Genomic DNA, 19734 nt, shown 5'->3' with positions numbered 1-19734 from the left:
ACTCCAAGTAAAATTCTAGTGAATTCTAGCAAAGCCACAGTAATCTTCCGGCAACACCTCGACAAAAATTCGGCAAATTCCACCTCATTCCAGCAAACAATCAAGGGTCCAGTTCGTGGAATTTCATGATCCGACTTGCAATGCGAAAGACAATTGATCGCACCACCACTTTAGGACCACATATCGATAGAACCTTTCAATAAATGGAATCCTAGAATGAGCTCCGGTCGGTATGAAAAGCTATGGTCCGGGCAAGCACACGTACCTCCTGGGTAAATGCGGTTCCGGCCATCTCGAATGTGTACACAGAGGAAGGTCCGATAAAGGCAACCGGTATTATCGAATCGAAAGCAATCACGATCCGCGTGACAACCCAACGAAAGTCCGACGACAAAGCAGTCAAGTGAAAGGCGCGGAAATAGAAGGGAAAAACAGAACAGAGATCAAGAGAGGCGAGTTTAGAACAAATCCGACACCAATAACGAAGTTTAATTGGAGAAGAGATGACCTGATGATTTGGTGGCTAGGACGGCACGAGCTCCATATGACGACTCAGCGACTTTCCAGACAGCGAGCACAGCCTCGTTATAGCATCGATTCTAATGGCCAGCAACGGGACAGAATAACGGATAGGGTCTTTCGGTCGTTTCATCGAACACTTCCTGAGCAGTATCCGTACATTCATTCGACGCGAGGACGACTCTCGGGCTTGATTTAGAGTATGAAGCGGAAGAGCTCAGTTGGTAGAGAGAAGATTCGAAAGTGACGGTTGGGAGTCAACTGAGCCCGAGCGTCCTTTTCCATGGGATTCGAACCTACCGCAAGCTTCCACCGATCACCGAAGCGCAAGAACGAATCGAAGGAGCCCCTCGCGGTCAGAACAGCACGCGATCGGAACTGCAACCAGACGACACTGGAACCCGCAATCGAAGTCATGAACACTGGAATCGACGTCGATTCACCTCTGGCGAACCTCGAATCAACGACAATGAACTTTGGATTCCAGGTTTGACCTTTGTTTCTCCCGCGCGCGTATTGTGTCCCTTCTTCGTGCGTCTACCGTGGTCGGAGACGGAAGGCCGGCGGTGGCTTCCCGTGGAGCCGGCGGCCGGCGGTAAAGCTAGGGAGGATGGGAGAGGCTATGGATGCGAAGCGGAATCGAGAACTTCCTCGTCAAATGACGAAAGTGCCCTGATTTAAAACGACGAAAATGTCCTTCTGGTTATTGCTATCGTAACCGAATTCGAGGGAGAAGGAAAATCGTTGGTGGAACCTAGGGAATAAAAAATTCTGTCGTAATAGCTGACCCGACCTGCGTCTGATTAAAACTAAATTTTTATAAATAGTTTTATTGATTTTCTTCGATTTTCTAATTTTTAAATTCCTCTTTCCTCGCAGCAACCTACGTTCGTGGTAATTAAGCTAGTGTTTACATTTAGCATTGTAATAACATGGATATATTATTTCCTCATCATGAGATCTATGTCCCAAGGCAACCATGGCATGATCTACATTGCAAAGTTGAGATGACATTTGATACTCGTATTTCAGTTTGGCGGAAGCAAAAAAGAGAATTTGTGCAGGTAGCACGACCATTAAGCTGGGGTTTCAAGCTGTGATGACTGGAGCAAAATCAGAGCAACTCAGAGGCAAGTGTCCTTAATAAGTTTCCTATTGCAATCAATGAATGATTAATAATCGCATCATCGTTGTAGCACCGACATATTGAGCTATAAATAGATCTACTTGTTGTTGTAGAATAGATCAACAATCTAGTAATGAAGGAAATTCTTGGTCAATACCTGAATCAAAATACGCACTAATTTAGTTCAAGAATTTCATCAAACAAGAGGTATACATTTCGGCTGAGGAGCACCGCTTCAAATCATCAGCCTCAATTAGAGCCAATTTTCACAAACGGTAGGAATAGATCCTAGCCTCCGCTTCATTTATAAAGCATTGGAAAACAGAGCACGTGGTTTTGGTGAATGAAGTACGATTAGCTACAGCAATTGACATCATAAGTAATGAGATAACAGAAGCAACGTCCAAGAATGGCATTGTCAAAGCAAATGACTGAGTTTCAAGAGCACTTCGGCATTACACACCTTCACAGTGGCGAAACTGCTGGTGGCGATCAAGAAGCAATGACAATCAGCAACGAAGTGAGAGGAAAAGGATTCAATTTGAAATCACCGAGAGAGTTGACTTATGGATCTTCAAAAATCATCCGAGTCTATTTAACAGATCAATTGGCGGAAGATCATGAGTAGTTGTCGTGCTTGTTGGTGGCCTTCCCAGTCACCAAGGGCTTGGTCTGGCTCCGCTCCACAACTTACTATACTCAAGTCTCGCAAGGATGGGCAGTTCTCAGGGCACGGGAATTTCAGAGAGTATCTCTCAAGTAAGAAGCTCTTGAATTTCGGCAACTCGAGAAGTCTAAGAATAGTTAACTTGGAGAAGGTGATTGTCGTGCCAGTCGCTTCTTCCGCTTTTTCATGGCCAGCAATTTGTTTCATATCTTCACATGACTCCACCATTAGCTCTTTGATTTGCCGGAGAAATTTCACTGTGAAGGTAGTGAAAACCATTTCCAAACGGGGCCACCTCACAGTCTCTATGTCTCTCAAGTTTGGGAACGGGATGTTTGGGAGATTGTTGGACTGCCAAATGTGCCTCAAATTCTTGAGATCACACAAAACCAATGACCTCAATTCACCACCCTCTATATCCATCCCATCACCTTCGTATATTATCTCAATCGAACAGCATGAAATCACTTTTAGATTCTCAAGACAACACTGTAGCCTCTTCCACATATGGGATGGGGCAATACGTTGGAGATTGTCACAGGACTCCAAACCAAGATATTTCAATTTCCGAAAGGAATCGGTGGGAATTTGATTGTTCCATAGCTCTTTGCACTGAGGGCCTTCAATTTCTAGACTTCTTATATTGGGAAATGTAACCTACATGAGGATAATGTGAGAAAAGGAGGATAAGTAGGACATATTTATTGCATTGTTTGATCTAAAACATGAAATGTAAGAATATGAAGGATCATACTAAGGGATAGAGCGAACCATCTCATCGTCCTCTCCCGCCATCTTGCTTAATGGCCTCTCGACACTTGTAGGACTTGGGATGAACGCTCCAAAGTTACAGCACCCCTCAATTCTTAGACTTCTTAATGAGGCAAAATCATACGAAGAACATCCTGAGCTGAAACAAATCAAGTCATCAAGCTTCTGAAGTGATAAGTCACTTAAGCAAGGGAAACTAATCACTTCCGACTTTGATTGATCCCCTTCTTCCTTGGGAACCACTTCCTTCATACGTTCGCATTTGCTAATCCATAAGCGCTCAAGTTTCCCTAAAGTTGTGACCGTATAATTGGGGAAAAGATATGTTAGCTCGGAGCAATTTTCAACCTCGACTTTTGTTAGACTAGGAAAACCCAAAACCATGTGAGAGTCGCTCTTCACCATGTGTTTGAGCCTTCCTGCTCCTCTCACCTCCACTCTTTCCAATTTTGGGAGCAACACAAGTTTTCTTTCCATAGTTGAACCAAAGGATCCACAGTCAAATAATGATTCCAAGCATTTCAAGTTTGAAACTTTGACTTCTTTCAGGTTGTGCAATCTCCGTGTGATTGTCGAAGGGAAGACGATGAGTAGCCCAAAACAATTTTCAAGGGTGAGGGTGGCTAATTCGCAGAAAGAACTTTTGGGAAGTTCATCGTGCCATATCCTTTTGAAGGATCCTACTGAGCAAAGGCCTAAATGCTCCAAGCTTGGTAAACTAACCTGCTCATGAGAGTTATGCGTTAGATCATAGCTATGAAACATCTAACAATTTGGCCTAATCTTAACGATCCATTTGATGCAACGGAAGAATGAATTTTCACTAGTGGCCTTACTTTGACAAATGTAGTTGTACATAATGAACACATTAAAACCAAATAAAAAAATTCTTCAAAGAGCCACAAAGTGTGTGCTCATGGCTAGTATGGGTATAATCTCAAGAGAAGGGATTCGTACCTTTTGATCAAAGAAGGAATTAGAATAAGTATCTTGTGAATCTGAAGTAGTGGTTATTGACTCTGTTTTTCCGTGAGGATATGAGAAGAATTTCTCTGTGGGACAGCAGCTTATAGTTAGTCGATTCAATAGTGGGAACTCTATAATATCAACTGTCCCTTCATCTCTTCGTCCTTCTTCATCCACAATCACCGCCTTCATATTTGGACAGTCCTCCACTGTAATGTCTCTAATTTCTCTAAGACATTTAGCCACAGTACGCTGAAAAGAGAAATGACAGCCCCATATTATAGACATAGAGCTTCTCTAAGTTCCGAAATATTGATATTCCTTCTAACTGTACATCTTGTTTCAGGGTGAGGTTGGCTAATTTGTTGAAGGATCCTACCGAGTAGAGTATTAACTTCTCCAAGCTTGGTAAACTTATCTGCTCATAAGAGTTATGCATTAGATCATAGCTATGAATAATTTGACAATTTAGACTAATATAGATCTATCTAATACGGTGGAGCAAGGAATTATCACTAACGGCCTTACTCTGACAACAACTATAGTTATAAATTAGAAAAAAAATTTAACTAAGAAAATCAAATAAAAAATCTTCAAAGAAATATTATTATTTGCCCCCATAAATCATGTGCCTATGACTATTATGGGCGTAATCTCAAAAGAAAAGATTCGTACCTTTTGATCAATGAAGAAATCGAAATAAGTATCTTGTGAATCTGAAGTGGTGGTTATTAACTCTTTTTTTCCGTGAGAATACGAGAAGAATTTCTCCATGGGACAATGGCTTATAGATAGTCGTTCCAATAATGGGAACTCTATAATATCATCCATCTCTTCATTTCTTCCTTCTTCATCCACAATCACTGCCTTCATATTTGGACAATCCTTCACTTCAATGTCTCTAATTTCTCTAAGATATTTAGTCATAGACACCGGAAAGAGAAATGATAGCCCTGTATTGCTGATAGAGAGCTTCTTCAAGTTCCGAAATATCGATATTCCTTGCAATCGTACATCTTGTTTCCACATGCACCGCAAGTTTGGCAGCTTAGATAACTCCAATGTACTTAGCCAAGAGAGAATCTCAACTTCTCCAAAGTGACTTTTAGTTCCTCCAAGTCGAAAACTACTTCTAATGATGGAGAGCCCGCAATTTCCATTGACTCCAAATTTGGCAGCTTTAGTATCCAATCTTTCAGAATACTCAACGTGGATTTAGATTCTTCTATCTTTAGCGATTTCAGACCATTGTATTTTATTGAGGGTTCACCATAGAGTATCTTTTCTAGGCCAGGGAGTCCAACCATTACTAGGGATTCCAAGTGAGGCAATGAAACCTGACAAAGCGCCACAATGAAACTCATTAAAGGTGAGTTTGTTACAAGTAAAGCTATTTTCAAGAGAAAATAAGTGAAACTCTCAAGCTAAAATGAAAAAAAAGAATTTCCCTTCCATGAAAAGCGAAATCATTTTCCTGAGGATATCCCCACCATTATCATTCTATCAATGCAGCAAACTGCACGGTGAGATAGCTAGTACGAGTACCTAGAGGGGGGTGAATAGGTATACGCAAAAAATTTCTCGATGTTTGCACGATATTTAAACAATTAGAGAATTTGCAACAGTTAAAAATTCAATCGCAAGATCGAGTAAGGGAAAGAGAGAATTGAACACTCGTTTATAGTGGTTCGGCTTGATTCAAGCCTACGTCCACTCTTCGCACCGACGGACCCGATTGGCTGGATTCCACTATGATCAAAGAGTTGTTACAGTGTTGATCTTCCTTGATTTCTAGGTGTAGATGATCTACCACACTCGCTCAAGGCGTCACCAAGTATAAACACTCTCAGTATACAATTTCGCTCAGTCTCAACTAACAATCAAAGGATCTTCGGACACTGGAATTTTTCTATCGATCACACACTTAAAACAACTAGAACGTCTTCCTTTTATATTCCTTCATGCCATCATAGCCGTTGGCACTTACCAAAGGAATTCCTCCAATCTACCCGTTGGACGGAATCAATCAAGAAGATCATCCGAGCTATATAAGGAATCGATGATAGCCCATCAATCTGTTCGCCCATACAATCGGGATCTCGGTTTCCAAGAATAGAATAATCCAAGATTATTTCGTCGACCATCGGATCTTCAATCGTTCGAGATAAGATATAAAGAATCCGAAATGATTATCCAACCAAAGAATCTATCCCGGAGGATAGGATCAAATCCTCAATCATAAACCTCGACTTTGGATTTCCTTCAACACCGGATTAGAAAGGCGTCGGTGAGAATAACTTTGAGTCTTGAGTCTTGAGTCTTGAGTCTTGAGATAACAAAGTCTTGAGACTATAAAATCTTGAGACTTTAACTATCGATATCCAGACTTAGACCGATAGAAATGTTTTGTCGGCTTCAAAATATTCGGAAAGATTTCTCCAACAATCTCCCCTTTTTGATGGTGACAAAACTTTCTTGAAGATTTGAACAACTTTGACCCGCAAAAACATTTCTCAAGCAATATGGCTAACTCATAAAGATTAATAAACAACCGGACTCTGCATCCACAGCAAATTGGTTAGTCTTTCATGAGTAATACCATGTAACAATACTTGATATAAATGCAACAAGTCAAGCATCAAAATCCACAACCAATTCGGTCTAACACTCAAGTTCAAGTTCTCAAGTCATACTCAAAAATAAACATAACCACAAAAGTCAAATAAAGTTTTAAAATAATGTTTGTTCAAATTGGTTCTCCCCCTTTTTGTCATCATTAAAAAGAGGGTGAGAAAGGAGTCATGTCTCGCTTGGGAATGCGCACGATCCGGAAATCCCCAATGGTGGACTACTCCTTCGAGCTTCTTCGAGATCTTCTCGCGAGATGAGCTACCTCTTCTCTCTTGGCATTGGCTTGAAGTTGTAGAGCGAGGTCTTTGTATTTATCTTCCGAGAGGGCGAAGATGCTTGTCCAGCATGCTTCAAGACTTGGATTTCACAATCCGAATATATATCTGGTTACGCATTTCCGTAAGAATATTCATGATACTACGAAGATCTACTGAGAATCATCCGTGCGTGTACCGGCATTGGCTTTCTCGGATGGTGTGTGTGCGACGATGGTGCTTCTGAACGGTCTTGCAGATTTGGAATTGTCGTATCATCTTCTTCAGGCAATTGAGAGACCGAGCTTCTTACAGGTCTTACGGAGATTTTCTTTGATCTTCAGCGGCATGAGGTGGAGACCTCTCTTGCTCGCTAACTCCCTTGTCTCTAGGACATCGAAAGGGGAAGAGTGATGATCAATCTCTTGATTTCCTTTCTCTCAGTTTATCTCAGATTGTTCTTTTACTTCTTCTTTTTCTTCCTCAACTTCTTTCTCCTTCTCTCTCTGTTCTTCTTCTTCTCGCTCGCTGAAGTTACGTCGAATAAGACACGAACGTCTTGTTCTTGTCGATCTTTGGAATAGTGGGATCTTCATCATCTTCATCCTCATCCTCCAGGATAAGAGTTCTTTTCCTCTTTTTCGAAGAAGCACTAAATGCCTTCTTTCCTTTTCCTTTTGAAGCAGATCGATTTGGAGATTTCACTTTGAATTTCTCCATTGCCTTAGAAAGTTCTTGGAGACGCATCTTCATTAACATTTTCAGCCCTACCACCATCTTATCACACGGTCGAACACAAAAAGTATGTGGCAGATCAATATTCAGATGTCTGAAGATCTTGGTCACCAGACCAGGATAAGGCAATTGTCCTTTGTCTTTTGACACAGTTCTGTACATATGGAAAAGAATAGTGTGCGGGAGAGAGAACTTCCGTCCTGAGTTGATCGCATACATCAACTTTGCTTCGAAAGAGACACGAAGTCTTTGAAGTAGACTTAGGTCTTAGACAATTGATCACAATCTTGTGAAGCACAATGTTGATAGCGTTCATTCGGAATAGATAATTTTCTTATCTACATCCCTATCTTTGACAAGATCCGAGTAGTTCGAGCAGGTGAGACTTTAATTGGGAGATAGCGTCCCCGTTCAACTCCAACTATGTCGCCAACATATTCACATCTACCACATAGACTTTGTCTCGAACATGAATGAAATTCTATTCGCATCCAAAAAGCTAAGATTTGAATAGAAATAAGCGGTCGGATGATCATACCCGTCGCCAGAGTCGAAGCAGAAAGTCTCAAGTTGAAGCAAATTCAACTTCTCTCTTAGGTTCAAGTTGATGGAATCCAGGAAGTCAAAATCGACACTTCTAGGGTTGATTACCCCTCTTTTCAACAGACTGTAATACACTTTTTCTTGATCCTTGGATTTAAACAAATCCATCCGATTTCCTTTCGCCTTTGCCGCCACACCCATTCTAGGTTCAAATTCAAGGAACATTTTGTCATCATCATTCGCGTCAATCAGATTTTGTCCGGCATACGAGGATCTCTTGGAATGTTCGCAAGAGCTTCCTCTGCTTTTCCTTTTGGGGCAATTCCCCATTCCTCCATTTTCTTCGAGAAAAGATACTCATTCCCATAATTTTTGTCCTTAAGGAAGTCATCTATGTAGTTCAATGGAGTACTGTGCTTTTCAATGCACGATAAAGTTTATACAAAAGGAGGGCTTTTGAACTCTTACCGGGTCGGCATCCTCGATTATCTCTTCTTCCAGATTATGACTTGCACTTTGTGGGGGGGGAGATGCTGAATGACGTGGAGGAGAGCGAATCGGACTTTGTCGGCCGACAGGATAAGTCTTCTTCCTCGGTGAGATCGAAATGAGTCGGTCCCTTCTTCATTCTTTGTGGTCCCTGTTTGCGATTCTTGATGATTTCCTCAAAGACGACATCTTTCTTTGTCTATTGGAGGATTCCTTCACTTGCTTTCCCAAGAAAAATGACCACTTTCTCGACGATGAACAAAGAGTAGAAACAAGATCGAGAGGAGAGTGCTTTTAGGGTTTTGAAAATTGGGGAAAGTAAAAAACTATATATATATATAACTTAGTTTTTGAAAAGGGAAGTTCAATCGGTGCAATGGAAAGTGAACGATTACTTCTTTTCAAAATCTATAACTGCCAAAATTATTAAACAAAAGATCGTACCTTTTCGACTAAATGACAATTAGTACCTTTTAGATGAAATACAACTTACAGTCTTTATCCACGAATGTCTGAGTCTCAGGACTTAGAGTCTAAGAGATCAGAGTCTTAGAGTTGGTGAGTCTCTAGACTTTAACTTCTTCAAGCTTCAAAATGTTGAGTCTTGAGCGGATAAAGTCAAAGCGATTCTTCTCCAAAGGCTTTGTGAATATGTACGCTAGTTGACTTTTTGAATCAACAAATTGAATCGAGATTTCTCCATTTTGAATATGATCTCTAATAAAGTGATGTCGAATCTCAATATGCTTTGCTCTTGAATGAAGGATTGGATTTTTGGTGAGATTTATAGCACTGCGGTGTTGTCACATCTGATTTACGTGCATGAGTCTTCAATGCCAAAGTCTTGTAGCTGTTGTTTTATCCATAGAATTTGCGAACAAGCCTTCCAAGAGCTACATACTACGCTACGTCGTTGAAAGAGCTACGGTGCTTTGTTTCCTCGAAAACCAAGACACCGTTCTGTTTCCAAGTAGTTGACAAGTTCCGGAAGTGCTCTTTCTATCGATTCCCGCAACCCGCCAGATCTCGCATCCGAGTATCCTAGAAGATTAAAGTCTCCCCTCTTTGGATACCAAAGACCGATGCTTGAAGATGAAGCAACGTATTTGATAATTCGTTTCACGGCAATGAGATGTGATTCTCTAGGATCGATTGAAACCTAGCACGATACAAACACTAAACAAAATATCAGGTCTAGAAGCGGTAAGATAAAGAAGTGAACCGATCATGCTTCATACAGCTTTTGATCTACTTTCTTCCCTTCTTCATCCTTGTCTATCTTCCGAGAACATGACATTGGTATGTCGATCTTTTTGCATTTTTCCAATCCAAACCTTTTGACAAGATCATTCGCATATTTTTCTTGATGGATGAAAGTTCCTTCCTTCATTTGTTTCACTTGGAGTCCAAGAAAGAATGTTAATTCTCCCATCATACTCATTTCAAATTCATCCTGCATAGACTTAGAAAATTTCTTGCAAAGACTTTCATTAGAAGATCCAAAAATAATGTCATCAACATATATTTGAACAAGTAAAAAGTTTTTGTTTTCCTTTTTGATAAACAAAGTAGTATCTACTTTACCTTTGACAAAACCATTTTGTAATAAAAACTTACTTAATCGTCGTACCAAGCTCGAGGTGCTTGCTTTAGACCATACGAGCCTTTTCGGTCCGAAGACCGAGGTCGGCTTCTTTGGGTCTTCAAATCCAGGCGGTTGTTCCACATAAACTTCCTCATGGATAAATCCATTTAGGAAAGCACTTTTGACGTCCATTTGGAATAACCTGAAATTTTTATAACAAGCAAACGCAAGTAATAGACGAATAGCTTCTAACCTTGCAACGGGTGCGTAAGTCTCGTCATAGTCTATTCCTTCTTCTTGCGTATACCCTTTGGCCACGAGCCTTGCTTTGTTTCGTACGACTTTTCCTTTTCGTTCATTTTGTTCCGAATACCCATTTGGTTCCAATAAATGTTTTACCTTTTGGTTTAGATGTCAATTCCCGGACATCATTGATGTTGAACTGTCTAAGCTCTTCTTGCATAGCTTCGATCCAGCTTTCATCGGATAAAGCTTCTTCTATGCTTTTTGGTTCAATTTCGAGATGAGAGCCACAAAGCACTAGATTCTTCATGCCTTTTTGATCAGTGCGGATTCCTTCATTAAGTTCGCCAATAATAAGATCTTTGGGATATTTGGATTTGTGTTTCCGGTTACCGGGTTGATGATCTCTTTCTTTATTTGATTCTCCATGAGCGTCTTGATGATGGACTTCCGAATCGAGATGCTTCTTGAGATGTAGACATTTGAAGATCTAGAGCGGATTGGTCTCTTCGTACCGAGTCCGGTTTGGATTCATCTTGCACCGAGTCTTGGAATTTGACATTCATTGATTCTTCCATGGTGGCTTTTTTTGTTGTAGACTCGTAGGCTTTGCTTGATGTAGAATATCCAAGGAAGATGCCTTCATCGATCTTTCTTCAAACTTACCAACTCGATCATTTGCATTTTTCAAAATAAAGCATTTGCAACCGAACACATGAAAGTATGAAACAATAGGCTTCTTACCTTTGAACAATTCATAGGGGTTTTATCAAGAATAGGTCTTAAAAAGACTCTATTTATAATATATAGCAGTTGAAACTTGACTTCAGCCCAAAATCGTGAAGAAATTTTACTTTCAATTAAAAGTGTTCTAGCCATTTCTTGAAGAGATCTATTCTTTCTTTCCACAACTCCATTTTGCTCGGGAGTATACGGAGAGGAGAACATGTGATTAACACCAGATTTATCACGGAATCTCGTAAAATCTTGATTTTCAAATTCACTTCCATGATCTGTTCTTATACTAGAAATAGCACATCCTTTTTCATTTTGAACCTTTTTAGCAAACTTTTCAAAGTACGAAAAGGTTTCGATTTGTTTGCTAGAAAATATACCTGTGTAAAACGAGAGTAATCATCTACAATTACTAGACAATATTTCTTACCTCCAATGCTCGGGTTCTTGTTGGTCCGAAGAGATCCATATGAAGCAAATGTATTACATGATTAGTAGATACATGATTTATTTGTTTAAATGAATTTCTTACCTGTTTTCCCAGAATGCATGGAGTACATAAGTCGGACTTTTGGTATGGCGGTTTAGGTAGACCTCGAACAAGCTGCTTTGAAGAGATTTTGGCTAATTGCTTCTTGTTGATATGGCCAAGCTTTCTATGCCATAGAATTGCTTCATCTTGAATTGAAATTAAGCATTGTTCTTCATTTGGCTTTACATCAAGGAGGTAGATGTTTCCATGCCTTCGACCCATGAAAGAGGCGAGTCGAATCTTTGCTAATTCCAGAACATATGCCTTCTTGAAAGAAGATCTTGTAACCAAAAGTATCACACAATTGGCTAATGCTGAGTAGATTGTAGTTGAGTCCTTCCACTAGAGAGACATTGCTTATTGTGAGATTTCCAATTTTCGCAATTCCGAATCCCACAATACTTCCTTTGCTATTTCCTCCGAATGAAACTTTTCCACCATTCACTTTAATAAGCTTTATGAAACACTCTGAGTCTCCTGTCATGTGTCTTGAGCATCCGCTGTCAAGATACCACTTTACCTTCTTTTTGACAGAGACCTGCATTCAAAAAGAGTCTCAAGCTTTCTTTGGTACCCAAATTTTCTTGGGTCCTTTCGTGTTAGTAGGATAAGCATTATTAGGCCATACTCTCTTCACAGGCTTCCAAACCATAGGACACTCTTTTTCAAAATGATCATTTGCTACACTTAGAACACCTTAAAGCATTTCGACCTACGGGCTTTACAAAAACTCTTTTGAAATGATTTTTATAAGCCTCTCTCGATGGTCTTTTCTTAATTCTTTCTTTTACTTTCGGAAAATCAATCAAAGGGATTGTTTCTTCTGTCATACCTAGACCCGACTTATTAAAGTAAGGTCTTTGGATTGAAAGAACTTTTTCAAGTTTTTCGGACCCTATTGAAAATTTCTTTGAAATATTTGATAAATCAGTTTTTAAGAAAGCATTTTCTTTTGAAAGATTGTCTTCACTCTCTTTAAGAGTAGAAACATTCAAGTCTAAATTTTTACCTTTTCTTCTAAAATGATTTCCTTTTGTTTTAAAACTGAGTTTTCCTTTTAAGTTCGGAAATCCTTTTAAGAGAAGTCTTAAGACTAAAACATAACTCATTAATATATTTAGAGACTTTGACAGGGATTTTATAATTACTTACCTCAAATTCACTTGTCCGAGTCCGATCCAGTCCGAGTCCGATTGCGCCATTAGACACGGGTTGGCATATTCCTCATCACTCTCTTCACACTCGTATCGCTCCGGGTTTCGGCTTTAAGAGCTTTTCGAAATTTCTCAGCTTTTCCTCTTTTCTTTTCAGAAGAGGACGGTTGGGTCCGATGTGTCCCTTCTTTTTACATTCGAAGCAAACTACTTCTTTGTTTGGTTCCTCATCATCACCGACTTGGTCTCGCTGTCTCGAGAACTTTGTTTCTTTGGGATGAACCTTCGCCTTTTCTATTCGTTTTCTGAATCTTCTTATCATGAGGGCGAGCTCCTCATCATTCATATCATCTTCAGAATCTGCATCATCGAATCATCATTTGATTTTAGTGCAATAGATTTCTTACCTCTTGGATCTTCGTCTTCATTAATTCGTTCCACTTCGTAAGACTGAAGAGTTCCAATCAGTTCATCTACAGATAATGGCATGATTCTTTGCGTCTCTCTTATTGAAGTCTTTATATGATTCCAATCCTTGGAGAGTCCACGTAGAAGCTTGTTCACCTTCATGGGATCAGAAATTTTTGTCCTTGGTTCTCAAGACCATTGACAATATCTCAAAAACGACTAAACATGTCGGTTATAGATTCTCCTGGTTTCATTTTGAAGGATTCATATTGACCAAGAAGAATGTTAATTCTGGTCTCCTTCACTCGATCTGTTCCTTCATAAGTGATATGTAACTGTCCCCGGACTTCTTTTGCTGTGACACAAGAAGATATTCTGTTATATTCAGTTGGTGACAAAGCACAATATAAAGAATAAATTGCTTTAGCATCGAGTGCTTGTCTCTTGTTTATTTCTTCTTGAGACATTCCGCTGGTTTCAACGGTTTCTTTTCCTCTTTCAGTGTTTGATGAAGCAGCAGGAGTGATTCCTTTTTCCACTACGTCCCATTCCAGAGGATCCTTTGATCGTAGGAAAGCTTTCATCTTGTTCTTCCGGATGTTGTAATCCTTTCCATCGAAGTAGGGAGGTCTCGGTATTGCTTTGCCCCTCCATCAGCCCCGGTGCTAGCATACTAGCCATGGATCTTTTACTCGAAGTAAAACACTTCAAACAAAGTAAGAACACAGGCTCGATACCAATTGAGATAGCTAGTACGAGTACCTAGAGGGGGTGAATAGGTATACGCAAAAATTTCTCGATGTTTGCACGATATTTAAACAATTAGAGAATTTGCAACGGTTAAAAATTCAATCGCAAGGCGAGTAAGGGAAAGAGAGAATTGAACACTCGGTTTATAGTGGTTCACTTGATTCAAGCCTACGTCCACTCTTTCGCACCGACAGCCGATTGGCTGGATTCCACTATGATCAAAGAGTTGTTACGGTGTTGATCTTCCTTGATTTCTAGGTGTAGATGATCTACCACACTCGCTCAAGGCGTCACCAAGTATAAACACTCTCGTATACAATTTCGCTCGTCTCAACTAACAATCAAAGGATCTTGGACTGGAATTTTTCTATCGATCACACACTTAAAACAACTAGAACGTCTTCCTTTTATATTCCTTCATGCCATCATAGCCGTTGGCACTTACCAAAGGAATTCCTCCAATCTACCCGTTGGACGGAATCAATCAAGAAGATCATCCGAGCTATATAAGGAATCGATGATAGCCCATCAATCTGTTCGCCCATACAATCGGGATCTCGGTTTCAAGAATAGAATAATCCAAGATTATTTCGTCGACCATCGGATCTTCAATCGTTTTGAGATAAGATATAAAGAATCCGAAATGATTATCCAACCAAAGAATCTATCCCAGAGGATAGGATCAAATCCTCAATCATAAACCTCGACTTTGGATTTCCTTCAACACTTTGGATTAGAAAGACATCAGTGAGAATAACTTTGAGTCTTGAGTCTTGAGTCTTGAGTCTTGAGATAACAAAGTCTTGAGACTATAAAATCTTGAGACTTTAACTATCGATATCCAGACTTAGACCGATAGAAATGTTTTGTCGCCTTCAAAATATTCTGGAAAGATTTCTCCAACACACGGTGATGTTGACATCGTGACGTTGGCAACTTGGCATGACATGTTGGAATCAGTTGCAAATTGAATGTTAGGCAGGACATGAATCATGGGGATTTCTTTGTTACGTGGCTCCTCACTCGCCATACATTTATTGAATCTCCAGATATCACTTTCTTCATTTTGAAATTATTCAATTTTATTTATTCATTCAAGATTCATTCTCACTTTCATTCGTTCAGCACACTAGTATTTTTTCAACTCATTAAGAATGTTAAATAAATAATGAATTAGTCACAGTAGAAACCCAAGTTATCAGTGCAATTATCTACTGTTGAAAAAAAAATTAGTCGTGGAAAGAGGCTTCCCTCTAGTTATAATGTGGTTTGTGTTCTATTTGAGAGGATTTTTTTATTTGTAAATCAAAACGTGAATCCAATTGTACAAATAATCAAAGTTAAATGCAGTACGTACTACCGTTGAGTGAACACCAATATCATCACATCCTAATAGGACAAATTGACTGAGAGAAAAAATGAAAAAAAAAAAATTACCTGGATTGGACTATCCTCTGATGTCCTTTCAGCTTTGCTGCAAAAGCTTGTCATATTTGTTAACTCTTGCAATATCAGACGGTGTACATTAGGCAAGTCAACTCTGCTATTGGTAGAAACAATATCTTCTCCCGCATCATGTTTGACAATGGATTGCAATGAGTTACATTTACACACTTCAATCTCTTCCAGCTGCACGAGTCTTCGTATATCTGAAAGATACCACAAGTATTTCAATCGATCGCAATGTTTGACACTCACGGCTTTCAATTTGCTGAAACACTCTGGTTCGATGGGGCCATGGTATATCTTCTCTAAATTAATAAGATTTTCAAGGAACAATGACTCTAACTTCTTAAAAGCAGTGAGGGGGAGGCCATGAAATGAATTGGCAATGTACTTGATTGAGGGGCTATCTTCAATTTTGAGGTACTTCACTTCTCGGAATCCTTGGGTGCACAACTCGTGAGCGCTCTTTTTGAACCCACTCAACTCGCATAAATATAAGTACTGAGTCTTCTGTAGAATTTGCTGAATCCATTTTTCTGAAAGAATACTATCGCACCCTTCCAAATTGAGCTTCATAGTTCTCGAACCTTCAAATTCTCTCCCAACAACATTTCCTTTTAGATCATAGGTGATACAAACAATTCCTATCTCGATCCAAAATTTGCTCAGGTTCCCAAATGGCAAGTCAACATCCTCCAATATGGTGGGATCACGGATCGATATTTCTAGAGATGCTATCTTTCTCAAGCTCTTCAGCTCGGCAAGCCCAGCATTACACAATTTTGATGGTATTTCATCCTTGCCCATCCATTGATCAAAGCTTCCCTTCATATGTAACTCTTCCAAGTTGATTAAGCCTTTTAGAGCTCCAGGCTCGATTACCTTAAGCGAGTAGCAGTCACTTAGATTCAACGATCTTAGATTTGTCGGTTCCCCGATATCTTTAGGCAGCCTAGAAATTTTAGATCCTACAAAGCTAAGAATCTGCAATGCTTTGAGCTTGCCAAGATTTGCCACGTCTCCCACCTTGCAATGGTCTAAATATAACGAGCAGAGGTTCCCGAGGATTTCCATAGAGGAAGGTAAAGTGGTGATATGCATGGTGCGGAGATATAGGACTCGGAGCTCCTTCATGTATGTGAAATCTAGTCTACAGCAATCTTCCTGATCATGTCGGTGTGCAGGTCTCCCCTTCCAATTTTCCGGTTGAGACAACATGAGTATCTTCAATTCAGGAAACACACACCGCATTAGTTCAGCAAGCTTATCCTTGCCAACATCAACTTGGCGTATTGCCCAACATTTCTCAAGCTTTTCCTTGGGCCATGAGCCATAATTGCTGTTCATCATTAAGGAATGCTGACCACTAAATGTAGTTGAGACGGCCACCTCGCTGTAAAGATCATGTATGGTCACATTTTCCTTGTCGTCACCACCATCCAGCAACAGACAAGTGAAACGGAGTTTATCGAGCAGCTTATTCAATCTATTCCTTGAATCTTGTACTGTGTTGTTGAATCCCTCAAACAAGCCCAAACCCATGCCTACTCCCAGTAGACATTCGACTTTAATGGTCCCACCAATAAGACCACAAAGCTTGAATAAGCATTTGGCATCCTCACTCTCCAAATGGTCGTAACTCCACTTCACCATTCTCTCAATATTTGGGTCTTCTATTTTTATTATCATGTTCTCCCATGTGGACACATCGCTACATTTTAAGGTACTTGCAACGGAGGTAATCAAAAGAGGCAAACCTGCAAGCTTCATTACCACTTGAACCGCCTTTAGTATCAATTCCTCGTTGTCTTTGAGCTTGTCGCGGACTATCTTTGCAAATAGCATGCAAGCTTCTTCGTCGCTTAAACCTTCAAGACGAAATGTTTGTTCGGCATGCAGCTTTTGCTCCAGCACACTTTTATCTCTCGAAGTAAGCAACAATTTGCAGTACCTGCTCTCATCTCCCAGAGGAATTCCAACCGCCTTCAAATCAAGTGCTCCCCACAGGTCGTCCAATATTATGAGAACCTTCTCACTCCGATCCATCTGTAATCTCTTGAACAGAAGATCTCTCCTTCCCTCTTCACTCGGCTCATCCTTCAGATCTTTTAGACCCAAGGCGTAAGCGATATCGAATTGGATTTTCGTCAAGTCTGGAGTCTGCGAGACTTTCGATTTGACGATCATGTGGAACGGTCTCCCCTCTTTCTTGAGTTTCTCCTCGACTATCTCCAATAGAGTAGTCTTCCCCACGCCGCCAGGCCCGTAGACCCCAACCACTTTCACCTTCTCATCATTCAGAGCTTTCATTATGCCCCGAAAGATGGAAGCTCGCGAATCTGTGATAAAGTCGCCCCCATCACCGGCCAACGAGTTCACGTCGAGAGCAGCGCCAACAAGCCCAGGCGGAGGATTCTCGAAGTCAACCTTCTCGAATGGACCCACTGCAATGAGTGCCTGGATGTCCTTGACCGTCCTTCTCGCCTTTTTGCCGAGATGATATCGCGCCTTTGGGTTGGGAAGCCACCCATAGAAGCAAGTTTTCTTAGCTCTTCCGTCGTAATCCAGCACGTCACGCACCTCATTAGCGACGGTCTCCACGTCGTTCACCCATCTCTCGACCTTGGGTATGATCGGCTTCATGTTGTTTCGAGCTTCATCGATGGAATGCTGCACCTCATCCCTCGTGTAACCTAGGTTCTCGACTTCATCATTAAGTTGGCGAACGTAGCGGTCGGAGGACATTACGTAGCCGCAGTGCCGACCAATCGGAGCCACCAGGCACTTTGCCACTTCGGAAGCTCCGCACAGAGCAATCTCCTCCATTTCCCCCCGTTTCGACTTCTTCTACCTTTCTGGCTTTCTTTCCTTCTTCGTGGAGAAACGAGAGTTAAGAATTTTTATATTCCGAGGCAGGCGAAACTGATGGAACCCGGAAACTCCAATGACTGAAGAAGAGGAAAGATTCAATACGATGCACACACGGCGGTTCCAACAAAGAGAAGAGACGCAGAAGATCAGGCGAAAGAGAGGGGCTTCTAGAGCGAGGAAGAAATCATTTAGACGATCCAATGGTGGTCAGAAACAGGTGGCACGAAGCGTGGATAACATATGTGGCGTTACTTACTATATTGATGTTCCCACTGATGCCCCTCGCGTGGGCTATACAGAGATGTCATCTAATCGTATCTCCATTTGATTATGCTTGACCTTAAGGACACTGATTTAAAACAAGCGGGCCCCACCCCTCCATTTCTTTGTCTTTGTGGACTAAAATCGCCTTTTCGACCCCACCGTTTGCGGAGTGCGGGAATTATTTAGCTGTCCACCACCGTCTACCATTTATTTCATACGTACATAGCTCCAGCGATCAGCAGCTCTGAGCTCGCCGAAATCGGCCCTGAGCTCAACAGAAGCTGGGCAGCTCGAGACTAGCCCATGATCGGCCGCTGGTCGTCGTCGCTGGCCGATGTCCGATTCTGACAGAAGAAAATGAAAAAAGAAATTCGAACTTTTAAAAATAGAAAAAAAAAAAAAAAAAACAAAGAAGGAAGTGAGGACTAGTAAGAGTTGTGAGATAAGAGAAAGTGAGTGAGCTTATTTGAAAAATGAAAAATATTTTCTCTTATTTTGGAAAAAAATTTACCCTTTATAGAAAATGTTTTCTTCAATCAATTTATTTTTCGTGAAACGAACGTTGAAAAATTAAATAAACATTTATTGAAAATTATTAATTTTATTCAGTTTTTTTTTTTAAGAACCTTACTTTAACAGTTCTAATGAAAACCGAATTTCATTGATTAATTACACCTCATTAACTGTCTCAGTGCATAGAATGTGTATTTGTACGTAAATATTTACCAAACCTTGCCAAAAGTTTAAAAAAGGGAAGGGGCTTAGCTCCCAAGTTTAAAACGGTAAGCTACCAAAATCAATAAAAACAAAGTTTCAAGTGCGGCAACTAATACATTTTGTAATATAAAAACAGTGTGTCAACGTTAATTATTCGGTGTGTGTGAAATGGGGGGACCCGCATGCCTAATAAAGATTAATCGAATGTTCAAAAAATTACACACTTTATTGAGAGAAAATGAAGGTTCATGGAAAAATACCTTTTCATTTTCTTTTTATAGAAATTACTAACTATCATCATCATTTATTTCTCATAAACCTCACTTTA

The 19734-nt window shown here is 40.3% G+C and overlaps 2 protein-coding genes across 2 annotated transcripts; both read right to left on the bottom strand.

Annotated features, from left to right (window-relative positions):
- Positions 1-2240: 2240 nt before the first annotated feature.
- LOC120295823 lies at positions 2241-5126 on the bottom strand. Its single transcript, XM_039317411.1, has 4 exons — positions 4725-5126; positions 4041-4467; positions 3084-3806; positions 2241-2969 (listed from the first exon to the last, which is right to left on the bottom strand). The coding sequence occupies exons 2-4, from the start codon at positions 4335-4337 to the stop codon at positions 2241-2243; spliced, it is 1749 nt and encodes a 582-aa protein (XP_039173345.1). The 5' UTR covers positions 4338-4467; positions 4725-5126.
- Positions 5117-18380, bottom strand: LOC120295822 (disease resistance protein At4g27190-like). The gene is made up of 2 exons (XM_039317410.1): positions 15546-18380; positions 5117-5386 (listed from the first exon to the last, which is right to left on the bottom strand). The coding sequence occupies exons 1-2, from the start codon at positions 18378-18380 to the stop codon at positions 5117-5119; spliced, it is 3105 nt and encodes a 1034-aa protein (XP_039173344.1).
- Between the last annotated feature and the right edge of the window lie 1354 nt (positions 18381-19734).

Source organism: Eucalyptus grandis, chromosome 7 (genome assembly GCF_016545825.1).
Source record: "Eucalyptus grandis isolate ANBG69807.140 chromosome 7, ASM1654582v1, whole genome shotgun sequence".
Taxonomy (NCBI): Eukaryota; Viridiplantae; Streptophyta; class Magnoliopsida; order Myrtales; family Myrtaceae; genus Eucalyptus; species Eucalyptus grandis.
Note: the sequence above shows the minus strand (reverse complement) of the source record. Positions and strands in the feature narration are given on the sequence as shown.

Excerpts from the sequence above, each read along its gene's own strand:
- LOC120295823 (XM_039317411.1), bottom strand. The coding sequence starts at position 4,337 with ATGTCTATAATATGGGGCTGTCATTTCTCTTTTCAGCGTACTGTGGCT. Across the intron at positions 3,807-4,040 it reads ATTCCTTCTTTGATCAAAAG|GTTAGTTTACCAAGCTTGGA; the intron begins GTACGAATCCCT and ends TCTCATGAGCAG. Across the intron at positions 2,970-3,083 it reads CGGGAGAGGACGATGAGATG|GTTACATTTCCCAATATAAG; the intron begins GTTCGCTCTATC and ends ATCCTCATGTAG.
- LOC120295822 (XM_039317410.1), bottom strand. The coding sequence starts at position 18,380 with ATGGAGGAGATTGCTCTGTGCGGAGCTTCCGAAGTGGCAAAGTGCCTG. Across the intron at positions 5,387-15,545 it reads CAGAGGATAGTCCAATCCAG|GTTTCATTGCCTCACTTGGA; the intron begins GTAATTTTTTTT and ends GCGCTTTGTCAG.